This window comes from Anguilla rostrata, chromosome 4 (genome assembly GCF_018555375.3).
Source record: "Anguilla rostrata isolate EN2019 chromosome 4, ASM1855537v3, whole genome shotgun sequence".
NCBI classification, from domain to species: domain Eukaryota; kingdom Metazoa; phylum Chordata; class Actinopteri; order Anguilliformes; family Anguillidae; genus Anguilla; species Anguilla rostrata.
The window spans coordinates 50,884,283-50,897,327 of record NC_057936.1 but is presented as its reverse complement, the minus strand read 5'-3'; the positions used below and the strand labels follow the sequence as shown (position 1 = coordinate 50,897,327).

Below are 13,045 nucleotides of genomic sequence, written 5' to 3'. Positions count from 1 at the left end.
ATGCATGTGAGAGTGTGTGTATGTGTGTGTCTGTGTGTGTGTGTGTGTGTGGTGCTGTAACTGTAGACATCTCTGTGAGGATACGTGAATGAAAACCAGGTGGGACTGTGTGGACTGTGTGACACAGCCCACCTCAGTGTTAAAGGCTGCGCCAGCACACTCCCGCGGTGGCCTGGTGTTGTCTCCAAGGGCTCCGCAGCGCACCATTTCTGCCTAATAAAAAAATGGTGATGAAGAATCCCTGTGACGACTGACCCCACAATACTTCAGTTACAGCGTAGATTACCTTTCCTCCCTGTAGGCTCGACAAGTAAGGAGACAGCAGTGGCACATTCCATTATTTTTAAACACAAAAGAACAGTCACGACCGTAATTTTCTGACAGTTCGTACAGGATTGAATACTGTGCAGATCTATTTTTGGCAATGTGCATTTTTCTCGTTTGCAATTAGACGTCTTTCATGGGGGAAAAAATAATAATAAAATCACATTTCTTCCGTCATTGCATGTGGACTTTATTTACAGAACCTCTGGGAAACACGGTGCTGTTCTCTGATCAGTAACAAATGGATTGCATTTAATTAAACTTTACTCACAGGCCAATCTGTCACTGCCAGGGCTCATTTGTTAGCGTGTGTTCTGTGATTAAAGAACCTCCGTGCCCTTCATACCACACCGAATGCACAAGCTCTCTCAATTTGGGAGAAATTCTCCTGCAATGAGGCAAAGCTCTGTGTCAGTGCTTTGCCTACAAGACGTTTACAGATTACTGGTGCCGCTAATGTATCTGAGCCTGTGCCGCTTGAGTCAAGTCATAATAATTAAAGACATGCTGCATCTTAGGCCTTCATTAATCATGGTTTTATATGGACTTTGAAGCAGTAATGAAAAACAGCCACTAAAAAGGCTGGCTGTCCAAGTTATTGTGTCTGTACAAATTGTGATGAGCGTATGCTTGTATGCCCTATTTCTGAGTGGCTTTTACAGCAAACATGATGGGAAATAAGGACTCATTGTTTCATTTAGTACTGCGCAAGCTATGGCTTTATATATTCAGTGAGCTCCATAATGTTTAGTAGAACAACATATTGTTTATTGTTCTTGATTTGGGCCTGTACTCCACAATTTTAGATTTGTAAATAAGCATTCACACGTGGTTAAAGTGCCGGTTCTTAGCTGTTATTAAAGGTTATTTTCACACATTTTGGTTTCACCATGTGAAAATTACAGCACTTTCATTGCATAGCCCTCAATTTCAGGGCAGCATAATGTTTGGGACAAATGACTTCACAGGTGACTCTGAATAGTCAGGTATGTTCGAATTCTTCCTCAGTGTAGGTATAAAAGAGCTTACAATATCTAGCGCCTAGTCTTAATTCTTGGTTTTTGATTACCTTTGGAGATTGTTATTGGTGTTTGTCAACATGAGGACAAGAACTTTGCTAAATAAAGTAAAGGAAGCCATTATGAGGCTGAGAAACAAACAAAGAAAAAAACTGTCAGAGACATAGGTAAAACTTTAGGCTAACCAAAATCAACTGTATAGAACATCATTAAGAAAGACAGCACTGATGAGCTCAGTAACCACAAAGGACCTAGTAGGCCCAGGAAAACCTCTACAGCTGATGATCAAATAATTTTCAACATAATGAAGAACAACAACCAAACACCTGTAAGACAGATCAGAAACTCTTCAGGAGGCAGGCGTGGATGTGTCAGTGACTACTGTCTGCAGAAAACTTCACAAACAGATCTACAGAGGCTACACAGCAAGATAAAAACTACTAGCTAGCCATAAAAATAGGATGGCCAGGATACAGTTTACTTAGAATTACCTAAAATAGCCTATAGAAAAAGGTATTGTGGACAGATGAGGTCATTATTATCATCCTCATCATCATCATCATCACCATTTATCATGATCATTATCAGAATTATTCAGAATTATTCTACAGAATCCATCATCCAGGTGATCTGGGCTCCCCAGCAATTTTGTCATGGTTGAATATCTGCTTGAGCTATATCAAAGTATCAAAGCCGCAAGTCCCAAAGCCAAAGACAGCTCCGCTAACCTCAAAGCTACTGGAATGGTAGGGTGGTCAGCGTGGTCTTTGCGAAGCCTCACAATCTGAAAACTGATGTCCGCTACATTGCATGGTACTGCGGCGGTTCTTCTTTGAGACTTGCTGTTTTATGGAGTGCCTCTGACGGGAGACAACTGTCCTATGAATGTATGAATGTTACATGAATGCTCTTCTAAAGAAATAAGCAAAGAAGCCCCGAACCCAGTCTGAAATTGTCGTGTTTATGTGAAAACCTACTCCTGTTTGAGGAACTTGCGGTTCGTCCGCGTGACTCACAGGTGAGCTCACCAGCCGCCACAGATGTCAGCACAGGAATCGAAGTGTTGAATACTCTCCCTTGGCTCCCACAGCATTTTTATGGTAATCAAAACACAATTTTATTAGTTTACTATCTTCAAATTATCTCAGAAAAGAACCTTCAAATGAATTTTCAGACAATTTCAGTATGTTTTCTCTGGATTCAGTGATCTCTTAGATAAAGTTCAGATGTGTGTATTTAGGCTAATCCGTAATGGTTTTTTGAGAGATTATGTTACTACACGGTGTTAATTCAACTCGAACAATGTTAATTCAACTCTTAACAGATAACATTTGGCCCCACTCTGGAATGTGGGACCAAATGTTAACTGTTGAGAGTTTAATTAACATTGTTAGAGATAAATTAACACCGGACATTTTATGCAATTCAAGCTTGTACGTAGCAAAACAGATTCGAATTGCTTACAGTGTTTATTTCTTCAATAAATAAACATTTATTGTACGGCAAAAACAACATGACCTACAAATAACTGGTCGATGAGTTATGCAGTTTACATTACTGTATTACTGTGCATCTGTACAAATAAAATCATTTTACAGACATGATTTTCGTTTCTTTATACAATGCATTTTGGAAACCAAACATGTAAACTGCTGCATGTATACAGACATCCTACAAAACAAAATATGTATACAGACTTTAGTATTGCACTGAAAAGGCTGTCTCGAACTGAGACTTTAGCAACAGCAGCTAGGATCAACCCGTACATGTCCAATATACACATGGACGAAGTTTTTCAGTGAGGACTTCCGTTATTTAGCATTACTCCATTATCGTTTGCATTTGTTCGGTATGCATAAAATAAATGCATATTACAGCATGTATATCTCTGAGATATAAACGTCCAATTCACGTGATGAAAATTTAGATGGAACAATAGCTCTACCTAGTGGTTCGCTGTGAAATCATTTAAGTGTTCATTATAAATTGAACCACGGAGCAAACAAATATATGCATATTATGTTAGTGTTATTTCTATTATTATTTTTTCCATAGCATATAATACTATACTGTTGCCAATGTTTTTCTCGCGTGTGCTTGAAGCTTAATGCCTTCTTGAATTATTGTGTATGATGTACAGAATATGTTCAGCAAGGCAAGACTACTGTACAAGACTTACAATAGGCAACTACAGTGTTCCTATATGTTTTTGTCCTTTTATGAGTCTGTGTGTTTCAGTGCTGCATAAATGCTTTCATTCGCTTCTCACAACTTCCCATGCCATTGTCCATGCCATTGTCTGGTCCAGTCCACTTTTCCTCCTGACCGTCCACCTCATCAGCTATTTGAGCTGTTCGTTCCTCGCTCCTTTGATTTAAAAATGCATAGAAGACCATAAGGCAGATTAAACCGGCTACTTGGCTTCCTACTATCACCAACGTCACCGGCAAGAAATAGCTTGAAGTGGCAGCACGTGGATTTAATAAGTAAAATAACAAGATAAATGCCAAGTTTTGAGAAGTATACAGTCCATAGTAGACAGTCATTGACGCTCTTGCGTTTTGGCCTTTAATGTTGAAAAAAGAGAAAATTAGTATGATTCCGATGATTCCCCGGTAAAACCATTCCAAACATCGTGACGTGCAGAAATCCGTTTGGAGTTTATGCGCCCACATTGTGCCACACAGCCAGAGAAACAACAAAGCTGAGATGCAGTACAGGTTTAGCACAACCAGGAGACTTAGGCTTAAGATGCGGGAACCTATAGTGAAGAGCTTGTAGAACAAGTATACAGCAGTAGGCAGACCAGAGGGCATCTCTTTTATGTGTGGCGAGGATCTACGAAAACAACGGCGGTACTCAACGGTTGCCCAGGCTATGCTTAAGAATGATCCAGCAATGCACAGATCTGTAGTGAAGAAAAAAGAAAAAAAAATGAGCGTATTAGTTTCTGCCAATCATCTTGAATTGAAAGGGTAAATGCAAGCAAAGTTGGAATATCTCTTTATCACACAAATACACTGTTTCATTGATGGGGTAGCTGTATTCAGACACAAACATGTAATGCCACAGAGAGGTCGTGAGTGCACTTACACTGTACGATGGACCTGTGGTCGCAACCCAGAATGATGTAAAGCTGGAGGAGGAGCTGAGGTGCACTCTCCAGGAACATCTCAAACAATCTGAGCATGCTCAGATCAGTGGTCATGGCAAACACCTCGAAGTCTTCCTCACGTTTGTATTCCTTCTGGAATACACTGGAACCCTTCTTCAGAAGCTGGCAATACCTAAGAAGGACCATCAATCAATCAATCAATCAATCAAATCTTATTTATAAAGTGCATTTTATAAAGGATTTGAAGGTTTACCTCAGCCTAAACCCCCTAAGAGCAAACCAGAGGCAACAGTGGCAAGAAAAAATGCACTGAATGACATGTAAGAAGAAACCTTGCAAGGCACTAAGGTCAGTGGGGGGAGTCAGGAGTGGGGGGTTCAGAAATACAAAATAAAACCAGAATGGTACATAATATATCCACTTGCAATGCCATGGTAGACGTCACTGACTAAACGGCCCTTGCATTTCCCTCTTTCAAAATATTTTAGAAGGCTTTGAATGGACACATCATAGAAAATAAATATGACCTTAAAAATATGGTTGAGGGTGGCCAGGGGGCTTTTCAACAGAGTGGAAGAGCACAATGAGAAGCAATCCAGAGAGGTAAACCAATCAAAGGGGATGAAGGAGTAGAGAATATTAATGGGACAGATTTTGGGCCATCGTGGCTACTCTAGTGGCATTGAATCCAATTGCAAATTTCCAGTTGGGACAGTGAAAAAGAATGAAAATAAAACAGTTAAGCATAATTTACAGTTCAAATGCTTGCTATGTGTTTTCTCTAAGATGCTCACTCATTGGTTTAAAAATCTATTTGCATTACCAACATGCTCTAGGAAATTTTTTTCCCTCAAGCAAAGCATGTTTGTATGTAAGTTCTGAATAAATTATGACAGACAACTCCTAGTATAGTCCAAGATACATTACATTACATTACAGGCATTTAGCAGACGCTCTTATCCAGAGTGACTTACACAACTTTTTACATAGCACTTTACATTGTATCCATTTATACAGCTGGATATATACTGAAGCAATGCAGGTTAAGTACCTTGCTCAAGGGTACAACGGCAGTGTCCTTACCCGGGAATCGAACCTGTGATCTTTCGGTTACAAGCGCAGTTCCTTACCCACTGTGCCACACTCCGTCCTACGGATACAATCGTGCTGAAAGCATTTCTGTTTTCTCCCCCTCTTTCTCTTTTCTCTCTCTCTCTCTCTCTCTCTCTCTATATATATATATACATATACAGTTGAGGCCAAAAGTTTACATACACCTAGGCTAAGGATATTCAAAACAAAAAAACAAAAACAAAAAAAAAAACAGTCTGGAAGATTCCAGAAATTAATGAAATGACTTTTTAGAAGCTACTGATTGGCTAATTGCCATAATTAGGAGTTAATTGGGAGTTAATTGGCACCTGTGGCTGCATTTAAGGGCCTACCTTTAGAGCCACTGCCTTTTTGCCCTTGATACCACGGGAAAATCCAAGCAACTCAGCAAAGACCTCAGAAAAAAAAATTGTGAACCTCCTCAAGTCCAGTTCCTCCTTAGGAGCAATTTACAAACAACTGAAGGTACCACAAGCATCTGTAGAAACGTTCACAAAAGAGTAACAAAATAACTCCTAGGGCTGAATCAACTTTGGTCCGAAAGCTTCACCTGAACCCCAGAACAGCAACATAGGAACTGGTGAAAGTGTTGGAGGCATCAGGTACCAAAGTATCTACATCCACCATTAAGAAAATCCTACATCGCCACGACCTGAAAGGTTGTCACGCAATGAAGAACTCCCTACTCCAAGAAAGGCATAAAAAAGCCAGAATGAAGTTTGCAGGTGATCACCAGGATGAAGACCTAGCCTTTTGGAGGAGTGTTCTTTGGTCAGCACTATGTATGGAGGAAAAAAGGTGAGGCTTTTAATCTGAAGAACGCCATCCCAGCTGTGAAGCTTGGGGGTGGCAGCATCATGTTGTGGCGGTGTTTTGCTGGAAAGGGGATTGGTGCACTTCAGAAAATATATGGCGTCATGACGAGGATCATCTAGAAATACTGAAGCAACACCTCAAGACATCAGCTAGAAAGTTAAAATTTGGTCGCAACTGGGTCTTCCAGCAGGACAATGATCCTAAGCACGTACTTCCAAATTTGTAACAAAATGGCTTAAAGACAACGTGAAAAGTGAAAGTGAAAGTATTGAAGCGGCCATCACAAAGCCTGACTCCAATAGAAAATCTGTGGACTGAACTGAAAAAGCGTGTCCGAGCAAGGAGGCCCACAAACCTGACTGAGATACACCAGTTCTGTCAGGGGGAATGGGCAAAAATTCTGGCAATATTGTGATAAGCTTCTGGAAGGCTACTCCAAGCATTTGATTCAAGTTAAGCCATTCAAAGGCAATGCCAAAAAATACTAACAAAGTGTAAGTAAACTTTTTGCCCACTGAAAATCTGATATAGCACATAAAAGCTGAAATAAATCTGTCTCTTAGCTATTATTTTGAAATTACCTTTTATGGAAATAAAGTAGATACCCTAATTGACTTAACACCAAAAATGTAAAGTAACATGCAACATGTGGAGTTGTGAAAAATATATGTGTGTGTTTATATATGTGTGTGTTTGTGTGTGCATATGTTCATGTGTGCGCACGTGTATTTGCGTGAGATGGCTTAATTAATGTCTGTCATATTATTGTACAAAAAAGAGTATATTAATTTGACATTGGCAACAACAAAATTATGTTGCATTTTCCGCAAGAGAATTACGTGACATTTTTGCTTTTATAAGCACAAACAATAAAATTTATTTTGCCGTAATGAAGACGTCTGTAGGTTGTCTTGGTTGCATACACTGCAACCAACAGTTGCACTGTAATTAACAATCCATCACGACACATTGACCTGGCCAGTTTGTTCTGTCGCTTAAAGAAGGAAGGATGTTTTGCTTCAGCTCTTTCTGAAATTCTTAAAATAATGTTTGTGCTGATTTTTTAAAAAGTCATATGCACTACTATGCAGGTATTTTGCTCTTTGATCAGCAGGTGACTTAAGAGATTGCCATTTCCTGGTTTTGATGGAAACAGGATAAGTTATGTAATATTATGACATCACCTGATCTGAGTCATGTACAGCAACTGGCCAGAGACTGACTTGTGTTATTCAGCACATTGTCAACAGATGGCACTGTGTCAAAGGTATATGAAGACTTTTGTCAGAATCCCTTTTTATGAAATAACTGGTTCCAGCAGGTTATGGTAATAGCGGGCGTTACCCAGGTACTGTATGACAAAATACAGGAAATTGGCTTGGTGTGAGGACTTCTTGTAATACAATGCAGAGAACTCATTACACCTTGCATTGCAGCACCCCTTATTTCAACCAAGAAGCAGTCATGGAATTGTCTTCTAGGATTGGAACCATGGTTGATGCTCTATTTCAGTGAGACTGGATCCTGGATTCAAATTTGTCCTTACCTTTGCTTAAGGCTAAATGTAAATATGCATTTTTGTTTGGCTTCACAAGCACAGTTTGGCGAGTTTTGTGAGTAATTCGAACTTTGTAAACTGAATTTGTGAAGAAAAAAAAAATGTTATGTAAAACTTTAAGTATTAAGTAATCAAGTAATCCGAACCGTATGCTAATTCATAGAATTCCTCTCCATGTTCATTCATCCCATATTAATAGAATTCATTCCAAGTGGGGAGAAAGGACATTTAATATCTGATTGATATAAAGAAAGGAGACATACCTTGTAAATATTCCCAACTGTAGGACGTGCAGAAATATATGCTGGGTCCTGGTTATTCCACTGAAAGATATCTCACTTTCACGGTCATCACTCAACCAGACATAACTAAAAATTTGAGGAACTAATGATCCAGTAAGCACAAACAAAATAGTCAGTGCAAACCAGGCATAGTGTCCACTGTTATAAAATTGCACCGCAACCCACATGTCAGTGCCAACGTCCACCATGTAAAGGAAAAACCCAACCAAGAGGTATAGGTATCGTACTTTTGTGAACTTCGTGTTTACACACAGCATTTCCTTTCCCCTTTAAGTTTTTAGGGTGAACACTAAATCATTTTTGCTGCTTGTGGGGTTGTCTCATATCTCTTCGTGTTGCACAAGTGCCTTTCCTCATTGATTCCATATTTGGTTTTGCTCAGGGCCATTTTCAAAGTATTCCACACAAGAGGGAGCTGATGTTTTCTTTTTTTTCCCTGTTAAGCATGAGTTGATCTGCCTGTGCAAATTAGAAAGACACAGCATTATTAAATGAGAGTAAATTATTTTTTCTGAAATCATTCTGAAACCAAATATTTGAAATATATACTCTTCAATTGGACTGAAATCAGCAGTATTCCTGAGTATGTTACACTACATAAGCATTACATAAATATTTTTCATAAATAGTATTTATTCAGTCATAAATATACTATAAAGACATGATAACTTATGTAGCAAGAGTCCTGCTTGAACTTTGCGAAACACCCATTCACGCATACAGTACTAAAGTCTAGAGCGCTATGAGTAGCCAACATGTTATCAGCCTTAAGTCTTCAACATTTGGATTTTTCTCAATGTTTACCAGACAAATAGTATGACAAAAAACTTACATTTATTACGAACAATCAGTTACAATCAATGTATTCTCCAATCTATGGAAAACCAAATGGCCAGTATGTCCAAACCTGTCCTCATTCTCTGCAGACGATGTTCCAAGTACAGCAACTTCTTTCGGTCTGTATTCCTTCTCTTCTCGGAATTCACCTGACAAAGCCGCTCCCTTTTTTTCTGCAGGGCTGTTACATTTTCCAAAGCCGGCGAAACCAGCTCCCTCTGCCTAACAGTGGAATCCTGCTGCTGACTGCTGTAATGCATAAATACATGCAGCCTCCCACCTTGACTCTACAGTTCACTCTCGACTTCAGCCAAAAACAAATGCATCTCACTCACAGTTCTGTCTCGTAAATATTCTTCAGCTATCGAAGGAGTCAAAGGCCATGAAAATAGCCGAAGACGCAGTACATGCATGAATGCACTTACTGAATGGAATGTAAGTGCATTCTGAACATTGCTAAGATTCTATGCTAGGTGTGCACTACCTTGGAAAATGGTATGAGGGCCAGTTGTGCGTCATATTGTGCACAAAATGGTATGCACTTATTGTACGTCTCTTTGGATAAAAGCATCTGCCAAATAAATGTAATGTAATTGTGCAATGCCACTTGTCATATTTATTTATTTATTTATTTTATTTTGAGTGGGGGGGGGGGGCTCCCTGAACTCAGTAAAGCTAATGAATATCTGTTTTATTTTATACTTAACTTTTTCAACAACTGGTACTCAACAACCTGATGTCTGGCTTATATGAAATATGACTTGGTAATGGAGAGGCCATTTATATTTCAAGGGAGTAAAGCCTTCACAGGATCTACATGTATCCAGCTATCCTAATCTGGATGGGCTGGAATCCAAGAAAACAGCTGTGTACGTGGACTAATGACACTGAATCAAGACATGATGCAAGAAGATCAAAGAACGCCAGCACAGAAAAGAGTGCATGAGGAGAGCTTCACTGGTGTACAGTAATAATTAACTACCATAGGTGATCTTCGACCTGAGGAAATGTGCCAAATGAAAAAAAAAAAAAACCTCATTGGCTTTGGGAGGTCAAACCTGCCTGTTAAGCCCAAGTTCAGTTAAAATGCCTTGAAAATATTTCTATTTTTAAAAAGGCCAACTATTTGGATGATGATAATGATGATTTTTTTTTCTTCCGCTACTTCTTCTTCTTATTATTATTGTTATTATTATTATTATTATTATTATTATTATAGTTTTATTTTTTCTTGTTTATCAGGACAGAAATACCTTCAGTCAATGTCAGGTATTAATCACTTGGTGGCACTATTGCACATACAAGGAGTGTGCTGCTATGTAGCATTTTCTGACAAGCTTTTCAGCAGACTGAGAAGCACGTACCTTTTTCAGTGATAATGATAACCTCACCGGAGTACTATAGATGTTCTGGATAGCTGTGTACACTTCCATTAATTATTTTCAATAATCTCTTGCAAAACAGAGGCCTAGTATTGACATACTTCTTACACAATTCAGTTATTAACAAATCAATTCATAGATCAAACTTTATTTTATAATTGTGCATTTTACAATAAGCTGTGATGTAAGAAGATCTGTGAAAAAGAAACAGAATGTTATTTTATTGATCAACAAATACATTTGCATGAAGCCAGTGACCAGAATTTCAGCAAATTACCTTAAGCATAACACAAAATGTCAGATAAACAGTAATTATAAAACAATATTAATGTCCATATAATCGCAAAATCAAAGAAAACTCTCAATACTAATAATACATGGTACTGGGTGTCTTTGCAATTTGGGTATGTAGAAGAATATGTAGCTGTGTGTTTTATTATAAAATCTTGTAGATTAGATGCATTTGAGATGCATCTTGTGTACCTAGCTCCATCATTAGCCCTTACATTTTAAGGCTTAAAACAAAATTAGTGTGCCCTTTCCATTCACAGTAATAAGTTCAGGAACCGGTGGTGGGAGCGTTACCATACAAACTATGTGATTCCTTTTTAACCTATTTTAATTCAGCCAGCATTTATAGAGACGATCTGTATGGACTGCATTTTTATATAGCGCTTTTATCCAAAGCACTTTACAATTGATGCCTCTCCTTCACCCATTCACACTCACACACCAACGGTGAAAGGCTGCCATGCAAGGTACGAATCAGCTCGTTGGGAGCAATTAGGGGTTAGGTGTTTTGCTCAGGGACAATTCAACACGCCCAGGGCGGGGGATCAAACTGGCAACCCTCCGACTGCCAGACGACCGTTCTTACCTCCTGAGCTATGTCACCCCTGTATCTGTCCTTTGTTTCCATGACAATTATAAATAGGTCAAGTGTACAGTATCAGAAGATAAATTCCAGAATACCCATAGGATCACACAGGAATGGGCCAATCCTTGACGTAATTAAGATTACATTGATTTTTTTTCTTTAACTAGTAAAGCCATTACTCTCACATTTTTTATATATTAAAGAGATCAAATTAGATTCTTAATATCATATTTCTAAAGTGTCATTTATAGTGGTCTAACATCTGTCCTCATTTCTCAGTAGAACTTTCATTTTACTTGTAATATTGGGCTGTTTTATACATTCTAAGCATCACTTGTGATCTGTAAATTAGTTTTTATGTAGATTTTTTATGGCTCATTACATGTAACATACCTGTAATACCTGTAATTTATAACATACCTGTAAACTCTCATACAAAGTTAAATATCCTCAATATGATTTTTCAGTCACAAAATATTATTCTACTATAAATTACATTTAAATAAATTAAAGGGAGAAATGGGTAGGTTTGGCATGAAGACCAACATCACCACTGTTGCAAGTGAGATGCATCAAAATGAATTGCCCAGTTAGGTTGCATGCTACAGTGAGTTATACAGGAGAACTGTTACAATTATCAAAATAATTATAAAGCAAGCCACAGTTTCACTATTTTGTCATGGACTCCTTTCATATCTATGAACACAGCTACTTTGCTAATGGGACTGGTGTTTCATAGGAGGTAGCACCTGAAAAGGTTATATTATACAGTAATGCCCATCACTGAGAGCTTCAGGAGTTCATTCAGCCCATTGACATGTTCATTTGCTTTGAATCTCTATTCAATAAAAGTTATCATTAAAAAACTGTTACATGAAACAGTATAGCAACTTCAGGACAATCAAATTTTTAGTTCTGGTGCACAATAATTTTAATGCATGTGCAATGAAGTATAACCTGCTTGAACCATAATAGTGACATTTATTTAGATTATTGATATCCAGTCGCAGTTTTGTTGAAGCAAAAACAGCAGGCAGCGTTCCATAAATTAGTGTGTTTTCCAATTGTTTATGGATGCTCCTTGCCATGATTTATATGGGATGTTTAGTGCACACTTTGTTGCACCACACAAAAAACATTCTCTAAAGGACAATACTGTCAAATGACAAAGCTGGATTCAGTCTACTTGTAGAAATGCGACATTCCAAAACTACATTGCAGTGCAACGCTGTCAAGGGAAATTATACATTAATATATGTTCACGTGAGACAATCTGCCTGCCCCTGGAATTTCAATAATTTTTCATTGTGTCATTTGTGATAGAAGTTAAGAATTTTCTGATAGAAGTTAAGTAGAAGTTAAGAGATCAACTGAAGATGCTTTCTTTAGCTGCCTTTAGTCCCAGTGCTATGACCTACAACACATCTTCCGTGCGTCCTTGTTCATAACAGGAACAGTTTTGAAGAATCCTGCATTGGACATTGTAACACATGGAAAAGCTCCATAGTTTATGATATCTTAAGGGCTTTAATCATTGATGTCAGACTAATTGCCTGGGTTCAGGTTCATAAATTGCTGTACCTGGATCGACTTGGTGCTACAGGGGGAAGACGCACAGACATATATTAGCGTAATAGTGTTAGGGAGCAAGAGCACTTGGACCTCCAAAGGCACCAGAATTAACAGCATAGACTTGTATTAA

At 38.4% G+C, this 13,045-nt stretch overlaps 1 protein-coding gene across 3 annotated transcripts; it reads right to left on the bottom strand.

Moving 5' to 3' along the window:
• Positions 1-2,793: 2,793 nt before the first annotated feature.
• On the bottom strand, positions 2,794-9,697 carry xkr9 (XK, Kell blood group complex subunit-related family, member 9). 3 transcript variants are annotated; one of them, XM_064333064.1, is made up of 4 exons: positions 9,080-9,697; positions 8,209-8,706; positions 4,437-4,630; positions 2,794-4,251 (listed from the first exon to the last, which is right to left on the bottom strand). In XM_064333064.1, the coding sequence occupies exons 2-4, from the start codon at positions 8,502-8,504 to the stop codon at positions 3,578-3,580; spliced, it is 1,164 nt and encodes a 387-aa protein (XP_064189134.1). In that variant the 5' UTR covers positions 8,505-8,706; positions 9,080-9,697; the 3' UTR covers positions 2,794-3,577. The 3 variants fall into 3 exon arrangements, with proteins under 3 accessions (XP_064189134.1, XP_064189136.1, XP_064189135.1); XM_064333066.1 differs by having other exon boundaries at positions 9,093-9,697; XM_064333065.1 differs by having other exon boundaries at positions 9,155-9,697.
• Between the last annotated feature and the right edge of the window lie 3,348 nt (positions 9,698-13,045).

Excerpts from the sequence above, each read along its gene's own strand:
- xkr9 (XM_064333064.1), bottom strand. The coding sequence starts at position 8,504 with ATGCTGTGTGTAAACACGAAGTTCACAAAAGTACGATACCTATACCTC. Across the intron at positions 4,631-8,208 it reads CAGTTGGGAATATTTACAAG|GTATTGCCAGCTTCTGAAGA; the intron begins GTATGTCTCCTT and ends GGTCCTTCTTAG. Across the intron at positions 4,252-4,436 it reads CCACAGGTCCATCGTACAGT|ATCTGTGCATTGCTGGATCA; the intron begins GTAAGTGCACTC and ends TCTTCACTACAG.